This window comes from Apodemus sylvaticus, chromosome 2, assembly GCF_947179515.1.
Source record: "Apodemus sylvaticus chromosome 2, mApoSyl1.1, whole genome shotgun sequence".
NCBI classification, from domain to species: Eukaryota; Metazoa; Chordata; class Mammalia; order Rodentia; family Muridae; genus Apodemus; species Apodemus sylvaticus.
The window spans coordinates 10146424-10170338 of NC_067473.1; the positions used below are offsets into that span (position 1 = coordinate 10146424).

The window sequence follows — 23915 nt, forward strand, 5'->3', positions numbered from 1 at the left end:
AAAGAAAATGTGAAAAATAAAATAGATAAATAAACTTGTATATTACTTCAGGTAGAGGAAGGAATATGTTTAGAAAACTCACTCTGGGTTTAAAATATATGTTCTATTTTTCTCTTCTGCCTGTGATTTTGAGCAGAGTTTAAGTTTCAATCTGTAACATGAATATAGATCATCCATTTCACAGTTGTTGAATGTCCTATTATCTTATGTTTTATTAATATATATGTATAAACAACATACTAATACATTAATGCTGTAAATGACTGAAAATTATGTACATATATCTGTGTCCACAGAGATAGATGTATTGAAAAAATATTAAAAGATGTGATGAGTACTGTGACATAATCTTTAAATAATAAATTATTCCAAAACCAGTTCTCAAATGATGTTTGTGCTAAAGAATAAAGTTTATTAACTTTGAAAATAAAAGAAATATAAAGTGTGCAATTTGGAGAGGAAAAGAACAAAGAAGGATAATGATGAAGCTAAGGAAAGGATGTGGTAGAAAAGAGACTACAAGGCTGAAGGAGATTAGCACCATTAAGGACAGATTTGTTTTCCATTGGGACAGTAAGAAAGGTCACCACACGCCAAGACCCAGCCCATATAAACTTCCAACTTGTGAAGAAGATACTAGAGTGTTCTACTCCTGAAAAGCAACTGAATAAAAGAACTTCTCCTAATTTAATCGAAAGGAAGTATCCATCCCAAACTAGAAGCTGTGCCATTCACGTGGTTCTGACTTTAGAGTCCTGAAAATTGCTAGAATGGAAGCACTATAGATTCTCTTGTTTTTATTTTATATTATTATATTATTTTTGAGACAGAATCTCTTGGTTATGTAGCACTTGCTATCCTGGAACTCTCTGTATAGACCAGATTGGCCTCAAACTCACTGCGATCCATCTGCCTCTGCCTCCCAAGTGCTGAGATTAAAGGCCAGTGCCACCACTCCTGGGCGGTTTCAAATTCTTACTTCATTATTTCAGAATGTCACTGAGATCAGACAGCATGATGCAGGGGAGTCCCTGTGCTGAGATCCTGAGAGGGCAAGAGGCTGTGAGAGGCCATGGTTGAAACTGAACGTGAAGCTTGGGTTGCAGGCACTGAAGATGCAAAAAGTGTTGGAGATTCTAGAGCCATGAAATATATGCCTGGAGCTTCATTTGGGGAGCAGAAATAGACAAAAAGTGATATGTATGTTTTAGGTAGCAAAGCTAGAACATCTGAGTCAATCAAACCCTTTGATACTGGACATAGAGCTATATATTTAATATTTGCCCTGCTGGATTCTGGTCTTTCTTTCGTCTAATTTTCCCTCAAAGCACCCTTGTTCCTCAGTTTTGGAATGGTAATACATATTCTGTTTATTATGGTCAGTTGGAATTGTATAAACTATTTTTTGTTGTTTCAGAGGGGGTTACATTTAAAGAGATTCTAACCTTGACTCCCAGAACATGCTTTGGACATTTATACACCATTTAAACTGTGAAAGCCATGTTGTATGAAAGGAGAGAAGGTTAGCACTCCCCTTGACAAGGATGGAAGAGGCCCTTGGGCCTAACAAACACACATACGGTTAAGGCATTGCCACCTACTTCGTGGCATCTAACTACTGTTTTTCACAGTGAAACCTATTGAAGCTTTGGACCAATTGGATTTAACAGATATATATAGAACATTTCATCCTAAAGCAAAAGAATATACCTTTTTCTCAGCACCTCATGGTACCTTCTCCAAAATCAATCATATAATTGGCCACAAGACAGACCTCAACAAATATAAGAAAATCGAACTAATCCCATGCCTCCTATCAGATCACTATGGAGTAAAAGTGGTCTTCAATAGCAACACAAACAACAGAAAGCCCACATACACATGAAAAGTGAACAGTACTCTACTCAATGATACCTTGGTCAAGGAAGAAATAAAGAAGGAAATCAAAGACTTTTTAGAATTTAATGAAAACTAAGACACAACATACCCAAATCTATGGAACACAATGAAAGCAGTGCTAGGAGGAAAACTCATAGCCCTGAGTGCCTCTAAAAAGAAAATGGAGAGAGCATACACTAGCAGCTTAATAGCACACCTGAAAGCCCTGGGGAAAAAAAAGAAGCTAATTCACCCAGGAGGAGTAGAAGACAGGAAGTCATCAAATTCAGGGCTGAAATCAATCAAGTAGAAACAAAGAGAACCATACAAAAAATCAACAAAACCAGGAGCTGGTTCTTTGAGAAAATCAACAAGATAGATAAACCCTTAGCCAGACTAACCAAAGGGCACAGAGACAGTATCCAAATTAACAGAATTAGAAATGAAAAGGGAGCTATATCAACAGAAACTGAGGAAATTAAAAAAATCATCAGATACTACTACAAAAGCCTGTACTCAACACAACTGGAATATCTGGAGGAAATGGACAATTTCCTAGACAGATACCAAACACCAAAATTAAATCAGGATCATATAGATCATTTAAACAGTCCCATAACCCCTAAAGAAATAAAAGGAGTCATAGAAAGTCTCCCAACCAAAAAAAAAGCAGGGGACCAGATGGTTTTAGTGCAGAATTCTGTCAGACCTTCAAAAAATACCTAGCACCAATACTCTTCAAACTATTCCACAAAATAGAAACAGAAGGAACACTACCCAACTCATTCTATGAAGCAACAATTATGCTGATACCAAAACCACACAAAGATCCAACAAAGAAAGAGAACTTCAGGCCAATTTCCCTTATGAATATTGATGCAAAAATACTAAATAAAATTCTTGCCAACTGAATCCAAGAACACATCAAGACAATCATCTACCATGATCAAGTAGGCCTCATCCCAAGGATGCAGGGATGATGCAATATAAGGAAAACCATCAATGTAATCCACCACATAAACAAACTCAAAGAAAAAAAACCACATGATCATTACATTAGATGCTGAAAAAGCACTTGACAAAATTCAGCATCCTTTCATGCTAAAAGTCTTGGAAAGAACAGGAATTCAAGGCCCATACCTAAACATAGTTAAAGCAATATGCAGCAAACAGGTAGCCAACATCAAACTAAATGGAGAGAAACTTGAGGCAATCCCACTAAAATCAGGGACTAGACAAGGCTGGCCTCTCTCTCCATATCTTTTCAATATAGTACTTGAAGTTCTAACTAGAGCAATTAGGCAACATAAGGAGGTCAAAAGGATACAAATTGGTAGGGAAGAAGTCAAACTATCACTATTTGCAGATGATATGATAGTCTACTTAAGTGACCCAAAAAGTCTACCAGAGTACTCCTACAGCTGATAAACAACTTCAGCAAAGTGACTGGTTATAAAATCAACTCAAACAAATCAGTAGCCTTCCTTTACTCAAAGAATAAGCAGGCTGAGAAAGAAGTTAGGGAAATGACACCCTTCACAATAGCCACAAACAATATAAAGTATCTTGCTGTGACTCTAACCAAACAAATAAAAGGTCTGTATGACAAGAACTTCAGGTCTCTGAAGAAAGAAATCGAAGAAGACCTCAGAAAATGGAAAAATCTTCCATGCTCGTGCATTGGCAGTATTAAAATAGTTAAGATGGCCATCTTGCTAAAAGCAATCTACAGATTCAATGCAATCCCATCAAAATCCCAACTCAGTTCTTCATAGAGTTAAAAAGAGCAATTTTCAAATCCATCTGGAATAGCAAAACACCAGGATAGCTAAAACTATTCTCAACAGTAATAGAACTTCTGGGGGAATCAGTATCCCAGACCTCAAGCAACACAACAGAGCAATAGTGTTAAAAACTGCATGGTATTGGTACAGTGACAGGCAAGTGGACCAATGGAATAGGATTGAAGACCCAGAAATGAACCCACACACCTATTGTCACTTGATCCTCGACAAAGGAGTGGAAAACATCCAGTGGAAAAAAGATAGCCTTTTCAAAAACTGGTGCTGGTTCAATTGGAGGTCAGCATGCAGAAGAATGCAAATTGATCCATTCTTATCTCTTGGTACTAAGCTCAACTTCAAGTGAATCAAAGACCTCCACATAAAACCAGACACACTGAAACTAATAGAAAAGAAACTGAGGAAGAACCTTGAGGTCATGGGCACAGGGGACAAGTTCCTGAACAGAACATCAGTAGCTTATGCTCTAAGATCAAGAATTGACAAATTGGACCTCATAAAATTACAAAGTTTCTGTAAGTCAAAAGACACTGTGATAAGGACAAAATGGCAACCAACAAATTGGGAAAAGATCATCACCAACTCTACATTCAACAGAGGGCTAATATCCAATATATGCAAAGAACTCAAGAAGTTAGACCCCAGAGAACCAAATAACCCTATTAAAAATGGGGTACAGAGTTAAACAAAGAATTTTCATCTGAAGAAATTCGGATGGCTGAGAAACACCTTAAGAAATGTTCAACATTATTAGTTATTAGAGAAATGCAAATCAAAACAACCCTGAGATTTCACCTCACACCACTCAGAATGGCTAAGGTTAAAAACTCAGGAGACAGCAGGTGTTGGCGAGGATATGGAGAAAGAGGAACACTCCTCCACTGCTGGTGGGATTGTAAGATGGTACAACCACTTTGGAAATCAGTCTTGCAGTTCCTCAGAAATCTGGGCATAACACTTCCGGAGGACCCTGCTATACCACTCCTGGACATATACCCAGAGGATTTCCCGGCATGCAATAAAGACGCATGCTCCACCATGTTCCTAGCAGCCCTATTTATAATAGCCAGAAGCTGAAAATAGCCCAGATGTCCCTCAGTGGAGGAATGGATACAGAAAATGTGGTATATTTACACAATGGAATACTACTCAGCAATTAAAACAATGAATTCATGAAATTCTTAGGCAAATGGTTGAATCTGGAAAATATCCTAAGTGAGGTAACCCAATCACAAAAGAATACACATGGAATGCTATCACTGATAAGTGGATATTTATTAGCCCAAAAGCTCTGAATACTCAAGACACAATTAGCATATTGTAGTGGCTATTCCTGGTTGTCAACTTGACTATATCTGGAATGAACTACAATCTAGAATTGGAAGACTCACCTATGATCCTAATCTGGAGGCTCAGAGATATAAATTTCTGACCTGGATCTTGGCATCGAGATCTTGAAGCACAGTAGCTATGAATTTCAGAAGATTAAGACCAGGAGATCTCCAAGTTCAAGATTATCTGGGATTAAAGGCATACAGACCCACATGCCTCTAATCTGGGCCACACCCTCTGTTGGAGACCTACAACCTTTAATTTGGGCTACACCCTCTGCTGGAGTTATATAAGGACATTGGAAAAAGGAAGATTTGCTCATTCTTCTTTGCCTGCTTGCCTCGTGAGACTCAGCAACTTCTAAATCCTTGGACTTCCATCCAAGTTGCTGCTGACCATTGTTGGGGAGTTGGACTATAGACTGTAAGTCATTGACAAATTCCCTAACTATATAAAGACTATCCATACGTTCTGTGACTCTAGAGAACCCAAACTAATACACATATCAAATGATTCCCATGAAGAAGGAAGGAGAGGGTCCTAGAAAGGCTTGATCCAGCATTGTAGGGGAGTACCAGGACAGAGAAGTGGGAGGGGGGTGATTGGGGAATGGATGAAGAGAAGAGCACTTATGGGACTTATGGGGAGAGGGGAACTGGGAAAGGGGAAAGCATTTGGAATGTAAACAAAGAATATAGAAAAGAAAAAAAAAGAAACTGTGAAAGCCTATCAGGACTTTAGAGACTGACCTAAATAAATTTGGTATTATGTCCATGACTCTATGGGAGCCAGGAAGTAGAATGGTAATGCATTTTTGACAAACGTCCTCACAGACTCAAGCATTTCAACAGTGGGTTGATGGCACTGTTTGGGCAGGTTTAGGACACCAAACCCAGCTACAGATCTTAGATCCACAATTTGTCCTGCCTGCAAGATCTGCAAAGGTGAAAGATGGAGCAGAACTTGATGGAGGTGTCAATCAGTGACTGGTCCAGACTGAGACGCATGCCATGAGTTGGGGCCCACCACTGACACTATTAATAATATTCTGCTATACTTGCAGACAGAAACCTAGCATAACTGTCATCTGAGAGTCTTTACCCTGAGACCCACAGTCAAACATTAAGTAGATTTTGGGGAACCCTGTGGAAGAGGGGGAAAGATTGAAGGAGTCAGAGGGGTCAAGGATACCACAAGAAAACCTACAGAATCAACTAACCTGGGCCCATGGAGGGTCATAGAGACTGAACTGCCAAATGCGGAGCACGCAGGGGATGGATCTAGGTCCTCTGCACAGATGTAACAGATGTGAAGCTAGGTCTTCATGTGGGACCTCTGGCTGCAGGAGCAGGGGCTGTTTCTGACTCCACTGTCTGGATCCCTTTCCCCTAAGTGGGTTGCCTTGTCTCAATAGAACAAAATGGGCCTAGTCTTACTTCAACTTGATATACCAAGACTGGTTGATACCCACTGGAGACCTTCCCTTTTCTGAGAAGGGGGACAATGTGGATTAGGGGAAGGAGCGAAGGTGAGAGGGAGGGATCATGGCGAGAAGAGGGAGGGATAGCTATGATGGGGTGCAAAGTAAACAAATACTTAATTAATAAGAAAAAGATGTGACTAGAAATCTTGTACAAGAGTAATATGGAGTAAACTCTGAATAAGCCAACTATAATTTATATGATCTGTGGCCACAAGCATAACATAACATACTTTCTCCATCTTGAGAACATTCCTAGGCTAACAACCTGTGCACTCGATACAGCTACAGGCTTTTTGGAAATATTTGGGAATGAGTCAATAAACACATTTATTAAGAATTGGGAATGCCTTGTTGGGTGTCAGTGGGAGGAGTGGTCCTTGGCCAGGTGAAGGCTCAATAGATGCCTCAACAAAGGGAAATCGAAGGGCGAAAGGTGGGAGTGGGTCAGGTGGAGGGGAATATACATGGAGTCAGGGGTTGGGAGGAGGGGTTGGGGGCCTTTGGGGAGAGGGGAAATTGGGAAAGGTTTTACCATTGGAAATGTAAATGAAGATGATATTCAATAAATAAAATTTAAAAAGAATATATCTAATAAAAGAAAAAGAAAGAAAGAAAAATAAAGAATTACCTTGGGCTGTATTTTCTACCACATTCCTACTGAGGAAGCCATGGCAACACTGTTCATAGTCTGAGTATTTTGTTCAAAGATTCTGGAGGCTTCAGATTTATTATAAGATTAAAAATCTGTGTATTCAAGTAGCAAATTATAAGACATCTAGAGCACAGAGGTATAATAGAAGGATAGACACAAGTTTATAAAAGATATTGATATGGCCCAATTAAACCCTTATTGCTTTATACCTCAATCAAGTGCAGCAGTCTAGTCATTATTGTTAAGCAAACATAAAGTAACTTTGATTGTCTTAATAATCATCCCCTAAGTTGTGAGGGCAGTTATCAGCCTCAGCTATGAGAGATGGTAAATATTTTATCTTCCTTTGTTTGTAAATATTCTATTTGCTCAGCTCTAAAATTACAATAATGATAGCTAGCTCAACAAGATTTTGATAACCTCTGAGAGAGTGTAAGATGCTCGACACCGAGACACTCATGTGTTCTTAGTTGCTCTCAGTGCTAGCAGAACTAAATAAAAATAATTATCATATATAAAAGTTTATACATTTTAATCTCTATAAATTTAACAAGCTATTAAGTACATTAATGACAATTTAAAATAACAACCACAATTTTGCAAGTGATGAATCTGGAAGATATGTTTTTATGAGGATTACCATATTCATAAAGTAAATAATACAAGGCCTAGGAGATAAGGGAAATTGAGTTTTTTTTTTTTTTTTTAATTTCTGTCTACTAAGGAACCAGGTGTCTTTTCCCTAGACTACTCTAATATCAACATGCTGGCTTAAATACAGGTTTCCAAACATATGTAGTTATGTATTGCTTTTATGTGTATTTAAATAAGTCTTCCCAAAAATGTGTAGCATAGCTCACTAATGAACTCTGAGACATGGCCATGATTCTGGGACCCACAGAAAAGTCCTAAGATTGGCCTCTCATTATAGATATTGTTCCACTTTGTGTTAAAAGCTTCTTATTCCCCTCCAAATATAATTAAATTTCTGTAGTACTTCAAATAATATATTCAACTCCTCAACTTTAATTAAGGTTCTTTTTTTTTTTTTTGCTCCGGATTTAAATGATGTTGCAAAAGCATTTTTGTCAATTGATTTCTCATGCGAGAATTATAATTATGAACTATGTTTTGTTAGTGTCACATTCATATTTTAAATAATAAAGTTGTGAATAAAAATGAACAAAGATGCCAACACAAATTAAAAATGTCTCCTTTTATAAGCAGAGCAGGACAATTCCAGAATGCACTGATGCTTAAGAATTAATGCTTAAGAATTCTTCCTTTCTAAAGCCCAAATGCATTTCTCCAATAGCCTATAATCAGGTAGAACAACATAATCATCGGGAGACTCAGCACAGACAGAAAGTTGAAAACCCTTAACAAAGACTCTGTGCCTGACAATTGTTTATATTATAAGAATTTAACTACAGAATACTAAAACAGGGAATTTAAAAATTAGTCTCCAATGGTATAATAAAATTTAAATAAATCACTGTCACCATACATCTAAGGAGTTGTGAAAAAGAAGCACATTTAAAGGCCATATTTTAGTTCAGAACAGAAGTTCTAAGATATGAGATATTTTCACCAGGGACATAAGTGTCTATTCCACAAGTTGTTAAGAGTTGAGAGGCACTGGAGGTAATCCAGCCACGTTAGTAACATCCCAAGCTCAAGCTCAGGTTTCTGAGTCTTAGCTTCAGGCCTCGGAGGTATTTGCTTTGTTAGTAGGAGTTATCCTTTCTTGGTTGCTATGCATTATGGTTAACACTCATAAAGAATCATAATCCCTACTCTCCACTTTCTCTGGCTAGTCTAGTAATTTTCTAAACAGTTCTTTAATTCATCCTCTTCCTCATTAAAATGCCGTGCATCATTTTTTTCTTAGCCTAAACCTTGTGTGATACTGTAAATGTTGTTTTCATTTCCTCAGATGATGGAAGGAGATGAGAGTCATAACCAAGTTGTGCCCATACATGGCTTGAGCTGAGTCCATAGTCTTTCTTTCCCTGTTCTATCTCTGCGTAGACTCTATACAGTCTAATTATCTAAGCCAACTGAATCAATCTGGCTTTTCTTGGTTTCGGATTGAACTGTTCTGCTTGGCCTCATACTAACTTTGAAAATATATTCTAATCTGGCTCCTTTTCCTTCTTTGGCTCATTAATTTTGTCTTTACTTATGTCTAGCTTGTTTTCACTGAGACCCATCTTGGTAAGATTGTCCTGGAAAAACTGTCACACACACCACACCATCACCTTTTTTCTCTCTTGTTGCTCTTAAGTAGCCTCTTTTTCTTTTCTTTTTTTTTTTTAATTTTTTTTACTCGACATATTTTTTATTTACATTTCAAATGATTTCCCCTTTTCTAGCTCCCCACTCCCCGAAAGTCCCATAAGCCCCCTTCTTTTCCCCTGTCCTCCCACCTACCCCTTCCCACTTCCCCGTTCTGGTTTTACTGAATACTGCTTCACTGAGTCTTTCCAGAACAAGAGGCCACTCCTCCTTTCTTCTTGTACCTCATTTGATGTGTGGATTATGTTTTGGGTATTCCAGTTTTCTAGGTTAATATCCACTTATTAGTGAGTGCATACCATGATTCACCTTTTGAGTCTGGGTTACCTCACTTAGTATGATGTTCTCTAGCTCCATAGCCTCTTTTTCTTGTCTGTTCTCATGACAGTATATGCTAACTCCATCTCCAACTCATTCTGACAAATCTTTCTCTGATCCATCACTTTGTCTATCCCTCAATTAGATGTCACTTTCAAACATGGCTGCTTCCTTCTACAATCTAACCTTACCTACATTGTTGTGGACTAAAAACGTGTACTATTCCAGTCAGATCATACTCTAATCCAGAGTATGTCTGCATGCTGACCAGATCATGTAGACTTAGAAGGTCTTTGGATGTGATGCCTTACCAGAGCAGCCATTTTGCTGGGCTAAGATTCCTCTACTTGACACATTATTTATTCTGGTTTGCTTTATGGAATAAGTGGAACAATGAAAAGAAAATAAAAGTTTGGCAAAGGTTTAGCTTAACTCCAGACTCACTGACTTCTCAGAGATAAAAATTGCTTATTGGACACTGGCTTGTCACTGTGCATATAAAAAATGAAACTTGTAAGTCAGACTTGGTATATTAACCAAGAAATGGCAGCAAGGAGACATAAGATAAGAGAGAAAATGTTTTTTATGGGATATGTTTTTCTAATGAAGGGAATGAGTAATTAGATCCTGTGGCTAAAGATAGTTAGGGGAATTGCTGAGGTTTGATACCAAGCTACAAGGGGCAGCTGAGCCTGTGCAAAGATAGACACATTAACATGCAGAGTGATCCTTTTCTGTAAAAGAAGAGGCATTTCAGGAACTCTGGGGAAATGTCTCCACTGCTTCTGTTTTGCTGCCCTTTAAAAAAGAATGAGACATGTCATGCCACTGTTGAATAATGTCTATTCCCTTTGATGTGGCCTTAGGGTGAACAACATTGCTAAGGTCACGGGAGAGCAGCCATTGAAATATGCACAATACATAATCCCTGTTCTTGTTCACATTATAATTTACAACTTTCATGGAAATACTAATCAGTATTGATACGTATCCCATCAATGTTCTCTGTTTTAGAGCCTTTGGTTCAGTATTTGGTTCAACCATGAGAGAAATCAAATCTATAATGAGGGAAGACGTAACATAGTACGCCAAACAGATGGCTCTTGAAATAAGACAAAGGCTTGAATTCCTTCTCATGTGCTTACTGACTGTGTGATTTAGAGAAGGGTTCACTAGCTCTCCAGGAATAAGTCTGCTAGTTTGAAAAGTAAAGGCAATGGATTTTGCTAAATAAAATTACACAAAATACTCATGCATAGGTGTTTTTTTAATGCTAATTACTTTCCTTCTTTTCATATTCTATCACTCCTGACATGATTAACAAAAGAAACACTTTTTTTTTTTGAAATTCTAATGTGATTAACTGGGAACCTGCATAATGCCTATTTATAAAGTTTTACATTATAATAATTTTCTGCAAGAATTTAAAGTATTAAATTTTGTAGAGCTAAGTTTCTATAAGCAAAGTTCATAAAATTGAAAGTTTTTAGATAATAAAGATACCTTTATATATCTATTCCTTCCTATATCAATACAGAAATGAAATCCATATCAATTAAATTGTTTCTTTCCCCATAAATATCTTATACTTTAATATTTCTGAAAATGACATAATAAAGAGAAAAGAGAAAAAACCATTTAGAACTTGATCAATTAGTGGCCAATTAGCAAGGTTGTGTCAACATAAAAATACTGACTTGCATTGGATTTAGGTCATGAATTCTATGATTTCTACAGCTATGCAAGCTCCTTAATTATATGCATAGTTTATCACCACTGTCAGCCAATTAGATGAGAACAATTTCATTTCTACCAAAAATCGGAAAGCACCAAAGTACACAGGTTGGATTGGTGTTCTGCTTTTGTCTTGTCTTTGGAGGAAGAATCATCTCTAATGTGGAGCAGCACTCACAGCTACCTCCACTCCCATGGACCTTTTGCAGACACCTGGTGACTTATTTATGTACAAAGTGACTTCTCTGGTAGCTTGTCTTTAGATAGGTAAGCTGAATTGGAACTGGGAAGTATTCCAGTTCTCCATTCTGACTTGCCTAAAACATTAGGATTCTGGTGAAGTTTTTAATTGAATCATCAATCCTTCATTAGGCTTAACTTTTAATTATCCCATGTGAGAAAACCTATAGACTCTCCTGAATTCTTCATTTGCACTGTAAAATTTTGACTCCACTAAGTAAGCATTGATTTAGTCTCCCATTAGCTTTCTCCAAGCACAGGCATTCAGTCACATAAGTGACATTTATGAAAGTTCAACATTGTAAGACATTATATTTCATGTTAAACATCACAAGTATAGCAATCATATTTTCATAACAATATACCTCATGGTTCAGAGATCTTTATGTCACACTTCAATTCATTACACATTCAAAAGAGGAGTGCAATTTAAAATACCTTTGTATTTCTCATTATGTTTATTTTCTTATCCATTTACTGGGACTGGCCCAAATTTCAGTTTCATGAATAGTGAAGGTAAATTTCAAGGAACATCAGAGTTATGATGGTATCTTTAACTTGACATTCATAGAAAAATTTGAAAGTACACGCATCACTGGTTTTTATCTGGAATTGCACTTAATTTAAACCTCACTCTTTATTTCTCCCTGAAGTGTCTGCTGCATTTGATAGACCTTCGACTTCCATAGCTGTTTACACCTGCTTGATATCAAGGGCATCCAATCCTCAGAGTAATTTAGTCAATTGGAAGAACTGATTTGAATAGTGATAAAGAAAGCCACTAGAATCCAAAAGCTACAAAATTTTAGGCAGAACAAAAGGAAACATTTTGCTTTATTTCAGTTCATCGCTTCCTTCCTGCCAGGCACAAAGGCTCAGGCCTTTGCCGAGGTGCTATAGGTAGTTAGTAGCAGAACCTCTACAACTGATGGCTCTGGTTCTAATACGGGATTTTACCCATAGTTCCATGATAAGAAATAAGTTGAGGCAAGGTTTACTGTTCCTGAAATCCTAACTTGCTATGTACAGATAACCCTTGACTACAGGACTTGTTGGTAGACTAGCAGTAACTGTAACCAGTAGCCCTTTCTCATTCACCAGTTTGTACAGGCATATTGGAAGGAGATGTTACAGCCCATAGTCTTCAAATCTTGTTTGCCCACTGTTGTCTTTCACCTACTTACATAATCACCCCATACCTTGGCTTCAATTCATTGACATTGATATCCGGCTAATCTGACTTAATAGTCTTAATTTAAAAATATGGATGTATAAATGAGCCATGTTGGCCTTATATTCCAGCACACAGGGTTACGAGATTGAAACATTTAAGGTGTATTTCTTGGCATCCCAAAAGGAAGGCTACTTTTTATTCAAAGTGATGGTTGGCTTTCTGGGAGAGGATAAACTGCATTACACATTTGCATTGCCTTTTTCTTAGAGCAGTGGCTGGGGATATTTGAAGTTCAAGGTTGTATTTTTACCTACCAACTGCATCAATGTCCTACAAGCTCTGGAGGAGTCACTCTTTCTTTTATAATTAGTAAAGAGATTAAAGAAAACCACATGAAAAAGTCATGTCACAGAAAGGGAAAAGAAGCTAATGTAGATAGGGCAAATCGAATTTTAAATGGTTGCATCAGTAAAATTGTACTCAGTGTTTATTACTTTGCTTCAGTGCTGGATGCACTCCTTCACTTTCACATTGAAACTTTGTGGTGCTAAATCAATAAGTCAATGTAATCACTTTTATTTTTCCTTGACTTTATACACTGGGTAAGAAACTGAACCTAATAATCAAATTAAGGATTTAATTATTAATTTATCACACAGAATATATCCCCCAACCAAACCAATGCATTACACTCTAACCAAGAAGGCATATTTGTTTTCTTTAATGACTAGTGAAAATATTTCTGGAATTGTTTAATAATTGTTTAATTTCTGGAATTTACTAAAATAATAAATATCCCATCTATGGAAGCAGAAAAGAGACTAATTAGACTCAGAAACTACGTGCAACTTATAAGGCTCAGGAAGTAACGGAAGCACCTGAGATCCGTTCTCCTCTGCCCTCAATTATATAAGCAGTGACAATTACTGCGAAGGAGAAACTATCCAGTTGGTCTAATCGGGCTAGCAGCAGGTATCCAACTTCAACATCAGTCAGTCATCATCCACACTACATTTTCTTTTTCTAGTGACACTGCTGTCTTTGAGTAAGCCGAGCTCCTGTAAGTAACTCCAATAGAGTCACTCATTCACTAAGAGTTTGGGTGCAATCCTGTATTTAGTTTATCACTGCTATCTGCTCACAGATCCTCAGGAGATGTCACACAAATATTTTTATGTATCTGACCTATGATTAAGTCTTTATATGCTCAGAAAGAGAGATTCAGCCTAATGCATCATTCTGTAAAATCATAACATATGTTTAAGTAATACTCCAGGCAGGTGCCTATCTCAGTGAGGAGAATGAATGGATTCTTGGCAGCACCTGCTACTGCTCAGAACCCTTTGAGTTTCTCCTTAATCACTGAGACTTCCAGGATAGAATATAAATTTTTCAAGAAACCTATTTGTGTTTGTTTCTATATTTCTTTCCCTTTGGCTTCAGATGCTAATAGCCACATTTATTCAGTAATAATGCTCATTTTTTAATACTTAGTACCAAAGATAATTAGTTTATTTTTAGAAATCAAATTCATTTTTTTTTCAAAGAACAACAAGCTGGCAAATTTATCTGAAATAATTGAAAAGGAATATGATTCACACTCTAAAAGCAACTTCAAATCAGATTTTCTAAATGTATGAGTCTTATTTGAGAAAATAAGAATAAAACTTTTGTAGTAAACATTAGTTGAAGTACAGTTGGATTAAAATTCAATGGAATTGGATGATTCTACCCCTATGGTTGTAAGTCTAGGTTTTGCTCAACTTACCATGATGGCCAGGCCCAACTACTGAAAGATATGCTGAGAATTTTGTCATATTCTTGATCATTTTCAACTAAATGAAATTCCTTTCCTTGAGAAACAATGTTCTTGTTTGTTTGGTAATCTAATTTTTAGGTTGCTATCTCTCTCCATCTAACTTTATGCATAAAAACGTATCTTTATGATGAAGAAGCAGTAAATAAAATTCTTTACCTACAGAAAATATCACCTTATTCAGGAGCACATATTTGTGCAATGCTCAATTGCAAAGCACAACTAACTCTTGACTGTGGCACTTGTTAGTAAAATAGCAGGAACTGCAACCAGTAGGTTTTTGATACTATTATTAATCACCATTTTGTCCAGGTGTGTTTCAAGGAGACACTGATGTGAATTTAAAATTTAAAAGTGTAAAAAGGAAATTAAAATGTAAAAATACGGCTTTTGTTACAAGAAATTCTGCTTTATTCTGTACAGCAGAGTTCTTGGACCCTCTCTTACAGTTCTCATATGTCAAGGTCAGCCAGCCACATCCTAACAGCCCTTTTCTGCTGTTATCATATATAAGCTCACAGTCAACAAAGGTAATGCTGTTTCATTGTATAACTGTAATCTTGGTGTGTTGATAATTACTCTTAACAGATGACTTTGCATAACTTTTATATAGCCAGTATTTGTTCTGTAGAAGGCAAATTGTCATGAGCATCAAAACATCAAAATGTACAAAACATCAAAATGTACATATAATCGTATCAAGGATAAGATTATATCCTTGACAATTCTTCTTAATTTGGCCTAGCTTAACAAACTTAAACCATTTAAATATGTGGAAACATTATTGTGATTTCTGCCTTGGTTAGATCTTCCACAAGAGTGATTTCTGTTGTATTTTACACTTATATATTTAATCTTATTTGGTTTTATGTAATAGTTTTTACTTTAGCTTTACTGATTTGTCTTTTGCTATATATTAATATATTACTATATATGAACCTTTCACACTTAAAATATTACCCATTAACACCATCTCAACATATAATAGTGTTGAGTGTGTATGTGTGTGTATGTGTGTGTGTGTGTGTGTGTGTGTGTGTGAGAGAGAGAGAGAGAGAGAGAGAGAGGCATACTCTCAAATATCTCCCAGTTCATTTTGTAGTTTTAAAAATTGGTCAGTGAAACTATTTTCCACATTATGTGGTCTGATAGAGAAAAGTATGAGACATATCTGTGCTCATGCTCCTATTAGACATTACCTGGATTTAATAAACACAGAGAGGGAAAGGACAGGAACATTATCAATAAATTGGAGTAGTTATTTTTCTCTTCTTTAAGAACCATAGTGAAATTAACCAGTTGGTTGATTAGTCTCAAAATTAAATATATACAATATTATGCTCAGCAGAATATTACAAGCAAATAAACTCTATTTGCACTATTCATCAAGAAATAAACTTACACTTTCACCAACTTACACCTATACCTTTGAGTCTATGCTGTCCTAGGGATAATAATTGCTGTCTTAACTTTGTACTTTTAAGACTCAGTGAAGTAGTATAGGACAAAACCAGGACAGGGAAGTGGGAAGGGGTGGGTGGGAGAACAGGGGGAGGGAAGGCGGCTTATGGGACTTTCGGGGAGTGGGGGGCTAGAAAAGGGGAAATCATTTGAAATGTAAATAAAAAATATATCGAATAAAAAAATAATAATAAAAGAAAGTACTTAAAAAATCTATTTTCAATAAACGGAAAGAAAAAAAAGAGGCCATGATAGAATGGCTCTGTCTAGATTCTAAATAAATGATGCTAGTTTAGAGCTTCTCAAGTCACATTTTACATACCATCAGTGTAATTAGAACTTGATGCAATGGATGTTCTAAATTCTTACATCCTTTGTCTGTGCAAATTTTTCCTGGTTACTCTTTATCATAGTCTAAGGTACAAAAGGGTTATCTCATCATCCATTACTCATGTCTACTTCAGTTCTATCATGTAGAATCTTAATACTGGAAAGATTTGGTTAGAGTCTCCATTTAAAGACAATTAACTTTCACTTTTTAGTAGTCAGTGAAACACTTATTTTTTTTTCTGTTAGTTTTATACTTATCAACTAGGAGCAGTTAAAGAAGGTCTTTAATGTATAAAAATGTGAGCGTGTTTTAGGCTCTACCCAAAATATGGAACCAGTTGATGGAGACCTTTTCTTTGGGATCAGATTTGAACAAATAGTAAATTGATGGCATCAGAGATGATGCTTGCAGCTGTTTGTGCCTTCCAAATACTGTATGCAAAACAACCATGCCTTCACAAAACTAAATGAAAAGGCTAAATATAAGCAACCCTTGATTCTGCAAACCAACTAAGAGGATTTTATATTATTCATAGGCAAAACTCAGTGGAGACCAAGATTTATCCCCCTCCTTCCCTTCATTAGCTCAGTACGTGGCCATAGCCAGAGGCAGACTTCCTTAATATGTGTATAGAGAGCTCAATTATTTACAACTGGATTTGAGGAAATGTGTGCATCCAAGTGAGATGGGGTTGTGTGGACACATAACACTAGGGCTCTTACACACATGCTGAGCACTAAGGAAGGGGAGCTTTAGGAGCTGGGTCTCCTTTTCTTCTACAAGTTGTAGTTGTGCAGGGGCAATCCATGGAGGAAGCAGAGTTACTGAGTTAGCTCTATTTTTGTCAAAAAAAACATACTACTCACTTCACATGTTCAAACTGATGATTCTCTTGCTTGCATGCACTTCTCAACAGTCTATTTCTAGTAACACTGCTCTATTAAACGAGAGATGACAATATTCACACTGATGTATATATGTATAGGAGCAATGATGTGATTCGTAGCAGCGTGTTTTCCTTTTACTGTAGTGGGTTCATTCAAATAATGAGACTACCTTGATCTAGCAGAATGTATACAAAATGAGATTCAATAATGACTACCAACAGATGGACTGCATACACTTGCAAGTTTCTAAGCCATGGTAGGATTTTCTACACTACTGGTCCATTTTACTGCATACTCTCTGAAAACATCTGAGTACTTTGTTAAAAGACTTAGTGAGTAATGTCAACAGACTGTCCAGGGCTAGATCCTCAGTGTAAGAGCAATTTTTAATAATACAAACCAGAATCATCTGCTCTCAGATGTTTTTTCACTAGTATGTCAAATTAAAAGCACTGTTAATACATGGTATTACTGGAATTGGCTATTAGAAGTGGTGGCTGTATAATCAAAGAGTGATTGCTTCCTGATAATATTCAGATCCCTTGAGTTTCTAATTATCTCCTTTACAGGCAACTGCTCAAGGATCTCTAATTGAATTCATGACCTTGAACTAGAATCACATCATGAAGCTCTCTTGGTTTACTCATAAATCCTGCTATTTTACCCTTATATTTATTTTTCCTTCATAGTCTCTCCTTGGTTCTCCAAAGAAAGATGCTTTAAAAAGTTAATTAGCTAATGCAAAAGTCCTCCCATTACGATCATATTTAATCAGGATTTTCTTATTTATGCCACTGTTTTAGCAAGGACTACATGTATTCCTGATGTCAGCCTCTTATCTATTTCCTTCAGCTTTTAACGCAACAAAGTGCCTAGCCTCTTTCTTTAGTATTTCAGGTCTTCCTTCTTTCTTGTCACAAAAGATAAATTCACCTCGATGCACTGACAGCATCAAGGCCTTGAGAGTGCGTCCACCCGTTACCTTATAAGCAGTCCAGTCACTTAAATCCATCTTCTGCCCATCACTCGAATGTCACACTCAAGTCTAAGAGTGCACTTTTTTTTCTCAGCATGAAGTTTCAAAGCAAGAGTGCAGTGTCTAGTCACTTACAAACACACACAGAATAGGAATCATTTCGACCAACATGATGTCAATTAGCAAGTGTTTATTGAATGATAACTGTATTATAGCATTATTTTAATGATTATTCAAATCTGACTGACAATGACAAGATCCCACTCATTCCCAAATGAATGTTCTTTAAAAACTCAGGGGTTTCTGGTCTGCCTTCACATCATTATATTTTAATATAAGTTTCCATTTATATCACTTTCAAAAATTCTGGTGATTTAACCAGAAGGAATCATTTTTGCCTTATTTATTTAATTTATTCTAATTAAGGTTTTTATCTAATTTTAAGGGCACTAGAGCTCGTGGATTTTTCCATCTTTAGGCCATAACTAAACAAAAATCAATATAAGCCAACAGATCAGAATTTCTAGAGAGCATGGATAGCTTTTGGCAGTCAAAATATCTCTCTTGAAGAAAGAGGATTTTGATATATATATATATATATATATATAAAGGGTGTAGGATTTGAGTCTGAATTCATTTGTTGTAATCAAAAAACAGGAACTCAAGAGTTGTTTTGTAAATTCTGTCAGTTTACCCACTCTTTTTTTGTAAAAGAATTTCCAGAGGCTGCATATAAAAGTATACAACAGTATATAGTACCAGCACTCCTGAGAGAGTCATGGAATGCTACATTTGTGTTTCATGCTATTTTTTTCTTTTTTTCTTTTCCTTTTTAAGCTTGGGGGACTTCTTGTTGCAGAGTCTTCCATTCATAAGGGTTTTAACAAAGGAATTTGTAGTCACCTGTCTCCTCCTGGTATGGAGATCTGCCTCAGTCACAATTCAAGAATTAATAAAGGTCTGGCCTGGAATCAATATTACCAATACTAAGGTGAGTAGTGTAACTAAAATTCACATATATCTTAAAAATAATAAATTATTGTATGAGCTTATAATGTACTACAAAACCTTACTTATAAGCATTTGCTTTTGTAGTTCATATTTCAAATTGGATTCCAACTCCAATTGTCTATAAGACATCTTGTGACAGAACGTTTCACTTGAATATTAAGTACAGAGCTGGACATTTATCTGTTTATCAGAGAAAGAAAAGAATGCTGGCTTTGGCACTCACATGGCACCGTACGGAGGTAGAGGTTGTCGCGGATGATTTGCTGTAGTTCGTGGTCAACAGAACCCTTCTGAAATCTTAGGTTGAGGTAGTGACGAAGATCTTTATCAACAATTCCTCCTAAAATAATAAAGATTATTCATAAAATATTTGGAAAATATAATAAGGATACAATTTGACTTATTATGGATACATTAATAAATTATACAAGAGATGAATTATTTCAAGTTACTACTTTGATGTCTAAAGCATTTATTATGATAACAAATAAGTGTCTTCTAGATATATTCCTAGTAATTTGTATGTATCTTTATTTTTCATTTAGATTGTAGTTTTTATTATGGTAGCATGTTGGTCACTATTGAACTAGCACTGAATTACCCATGAGGTATCGCATTCTGGACTAAAAGGCTATTTATTTCTTCATTTCCATTTCTTTTTCACTCAAACCTTGCTAATCACCATTCTAATTCTGCTTCAGTGAATCTGATTGATCCAGAAATCACATGTAAAGGGGTTGATATAATATTTACTTTTTGTTACACTCTTATTTATTCAGCATAAAATCTTGTGAACTTGAATTACGTTATTTAAGGCTACTATGGAAATAAAGTGAGATAAAAAGTTACAAGAAAAATGAGTGCATAAATATTGATGATTTTCTTCCTTCCATGAAATAAATCAAAGTGATTTCTCTGTTTTGTAATATATGTGCAGCAGTATTAATAAAGTTTGAACAGCTTTTCTTCTTTGCTAACAAATAAAATATATTTGCTATTTTAATTTAAAGGAAAAACAGGGTTATGGCTTTAAAAAGCCAATGATGCAGGTCTATTGAATATCAAGTTTAAGTTAATGATAACTTTATTAACGTATGAATATATATCTTAAGATGCTTTCTAGTTTCAAATGGAAAAGAAAAAGTTAGAAAACAAAATACTGTCCTGGGCAGATCTCATGCAGACTCTAAGAGAACACAAATGCCAACCAAAACTACTATATCCAGCAAAACTCTCAATCACCATAGATGGAGAAACTAAGATATTTCACGACAAAACCAAGTTCACCCAATATCTATCCACAAACCCAGCCCTAAAAAGGATAATAGGAGGACAACACCAATACAAGGAGGGAAACTCCACCCTGAAAAAAGCAAGATAGTAACCTTTCATCAAACCCAAATAAGTTAAGCAATCAAATTTAAAAAATAACGTCAAAAATGATAGGAAGTAACAATCACTATTCCTTAATATCTCTTAACATCAATGGACTCAATGCCCCAATAAAAAGACACAGACTAACTGACTGGATACGTAAACAGGACCCTACATTTTGCTGCTTACAGGAAACACACCTAAGGGTCAAAGACAAACACTACCTTAGAGTAAAAGGCTGGAAGACAATTTTACAAGCAAATGGTCTCAGGAAACAAGCTGGAGTAGCCATTTTAATATCAGATAAAATTGACTTTCAACCCAAAGTCATCAAAAGAGACTCTGAGGGACACTTCTTGCTGGTCAAAGGAAAAATACAACAAGAAGAACTCTCAATCCTGAACATCTATGCTCCAAATGCAAGGGCACCCTCTTTCATAAAAGAAACTTTATTAAAACTCAAAGCACACATTGCACCTAACACAATAATTGTTGGTGACTTCAACACTGCACTTTCCTCAATGGACCGATCAGGAAAACAGAAACTAAACAAGGACACAATGAAACTAATTGAAGCTTTGGACCAATTAGATTTAACTGATATATATAGAACATTCTATCCTAAAACAAAAGAATATACCTTTTTTTCAGCACCTCATGGTACCTTCTCCAAAATCGACCATATAATTGGTCACAAGACAGACCTCAACAAATATAAAAAGATAGAACTAATCCCATGCCTCCTATCTGATCACTATGGAATAAAAGTGGTCTTCAATAGCAACAGAAACAACAGAAAACCCACAAACACGTGGAGATTGAACAATACTCTACTCAATGACACCTTGGTCAAGGAAGAAATAAAGAAAGAAATTAAAGACTTTTTAGAACACAATGAAAATGAAAACACAACATACCCAAATCTATGGGACACAATGAAAGCAGTGCTAAGAGGAAAACTCATAGCCCTGAGTGCCTCCAAAAAGAAAATGGAGAGAGCATACATTACCAACTTAATGACACACCTGAAAGCCCTAGAACAAAAAGAAGCTATTTCACCCAGGAGGAGTAGAAGGCAGGAAATCATCAAACTCAGGGCCGAAATCAATCAAGTAGAAACAAAGAGAACCATACAAAAAATCAACAAAACTAGGAGCTGGTTCTTTGAGAAAATCAACAAGATAGATAAACCCTTAGCCAGACTGACCAAAGGGCACAGAGAAAGTATCCAAATTAACAAACTTAGAAATGAAAAGGGAGACATAACAACGGAAACTGAGGAAATCCAAAAAATCATCAGATCCTACTACAAGAGCCTGTACTCAACACAACTGGAGAATCTGGAGGAAATGGACAATTTCCTTGACAGATACCAAATACCAAAATTAAATCAGGACCAACTAGACCATCTAAACAGTCCCATAAAGCCTAAAGAAATAGAAGGAGTCATAGAAAGTCTTCCAACCAAAAAAAGCACAGGACCAGATGGTTTCAGTGCAGAATTCTACCAGACCTTCAAAGAAGAGTTAACACCAATACTCTTCAAACTATTCCACAAAATAGAAACAGAAGGAACACTACCCAATTCCTTCTACGAAGCCACAATTACGCTGATACCAAAGCCACACAAAGATCCAACAAAGAAAGAGAACTTCAGACCAATTTCCCTTATGAACATCGATGCAAAAATACTCAACAAAATTCTTGCCAACCGAATCCAAGAACACATCAAAACGATCATCCACCATGATCAAGTAGGCTTTATCCCGGGAATGCAGGGTTGGTTCAATATACGGAAATCCATCAATACAATCCACTACATAAACAAACTCAAAGAACAAAATCATATGGTCATTTCATTGGATGCTGAAAAAGCATTTGACAAAATTCAGCATCCTTTCATGCTTAAAGTCTTGGAGAGAACAGGAATTCAAGGCCCATACCTAAACATAGTAAAAGCAATATACAGCAAACCGGTAGCCAGCATCAAACTAAACGGAGAGAAACTTGAAGCAATCCCACTGAAATCAGGGACCAGACAAGGCTGCCCCCTTTCTCCTTATCTTTTCAATATTGTACTTGAGGTACTAGCTCGGGCAATTCGACAACATAAGGAGGTCAAAGGGATACAAATTGGAAAGGAGGAAGTCAAACTATCATTATTTGCAGACGACATGATCGTCTACCTAAGTGACCCAAAGAACTCCACTAGAGAGCTCCTACAGCTGATAAACAACTTCAGCAAAGTGGCAGGTTACAAAATCAACTCAAGCAAATCAGTGGCCTTCCTATACTCAAAGGATAAGCAGGCTGAGAAAGAAATTAGGGAAATGACCCCCTTCACAATAGCCACAAACAGTATAAAGTATCTTGGGGTGACTCTTACCAAACATGCGAAAGATCTGTATGGCAAGAACTTCAAGACTCTGAAGAAGGAAATGGAAGAAGACCTCAAAAAATGGGAAAACCTCCCATGCTCATGGATCGGTAGAATCAATATAGTTAAAATGGCCATTTTGCCTAAAGCACTATACAGATTCAATGCAATACCCATCAAAATCCCAACTCAATTCTTCACAGAGTTAGAAAGAGCAATTATCAAATTCATCTGGAACAACAAAAAACCCAGGATAGCTAAAACTATTCTCAGCAACAAAAGAAAATCTGGGGGAATCAGTATCCCTGACCTCAAGCAATACTACAGAGCAATAGTGTTAAAAACTGCATGGTATTGGTACAGTGACAGGCAGGAGGATCAATGGAACAGGATTGAAGATCCAGAAATGAACCCACACACCTATGGCCACTTGATCCTCGACAAAGAGGCTGAAAACATCCAATGGAAAAAAGATAGCCTTTTCAACAAATGGTGCTGGTTCAACTGGAGGTCAGCATGCAGAAGAATGCGAATTGATCCATCCTTGTCTCCTTGTACTAAGCTCAAATCCAAATGGATCAAGGACCTCCACATAAAGCCAGACACTCTGAAGCTAATAGAAAAGAAACTGGGGAAGACCCTTGAGGACATCGGTACAGGGAGAAAGTTTCTGAACAGAACACCAATAGCGTATGCTCTAAGAGCAAGAATTGACAAATGGGACCTCATAAAATTACACAGTTTCTGTAAGGCAAAGGACACCGTCAAGAG

At 36.5% G+C, this 23915-nt stretch overlaps 1 protein-coding gene and 1 non-coding gene across 3 annotated transcripts in view; one reads left to right on the forward strand and one right to left on the reverse strand.

Moving 5' to 3' along the window:
- The window catches only part of Magi2 (membrane associated guanylate kinase, WW and PDZ domain containing 2), a 1455128-nt gene that overhangs the window by 973538 nt on the left and 457675 nt on the right, over positions 1-23915 (reverse strand). For both annotated transcript variants that reach the window (XM_052173111.1, XM_052173110.1), the window contains exon 2: positions 19617-19733. In XM_052173111.1, coding sequence (XP_052029071.1) covers positions 19617-19733 — 117 coding nt within the window. The remainder of the gene's footprint in view (positions 1-19616; positions 19734-23915) is intronic.
- Positions 1501-1627, forward strand: LOC127679617 (U6atac minor spliceosomal RNA). The gene has a single exon (XR_007976879.1). It is a non-coding gene; the product is annotated as a U6atac minor spliceosomal RNA (small nuclear RNA).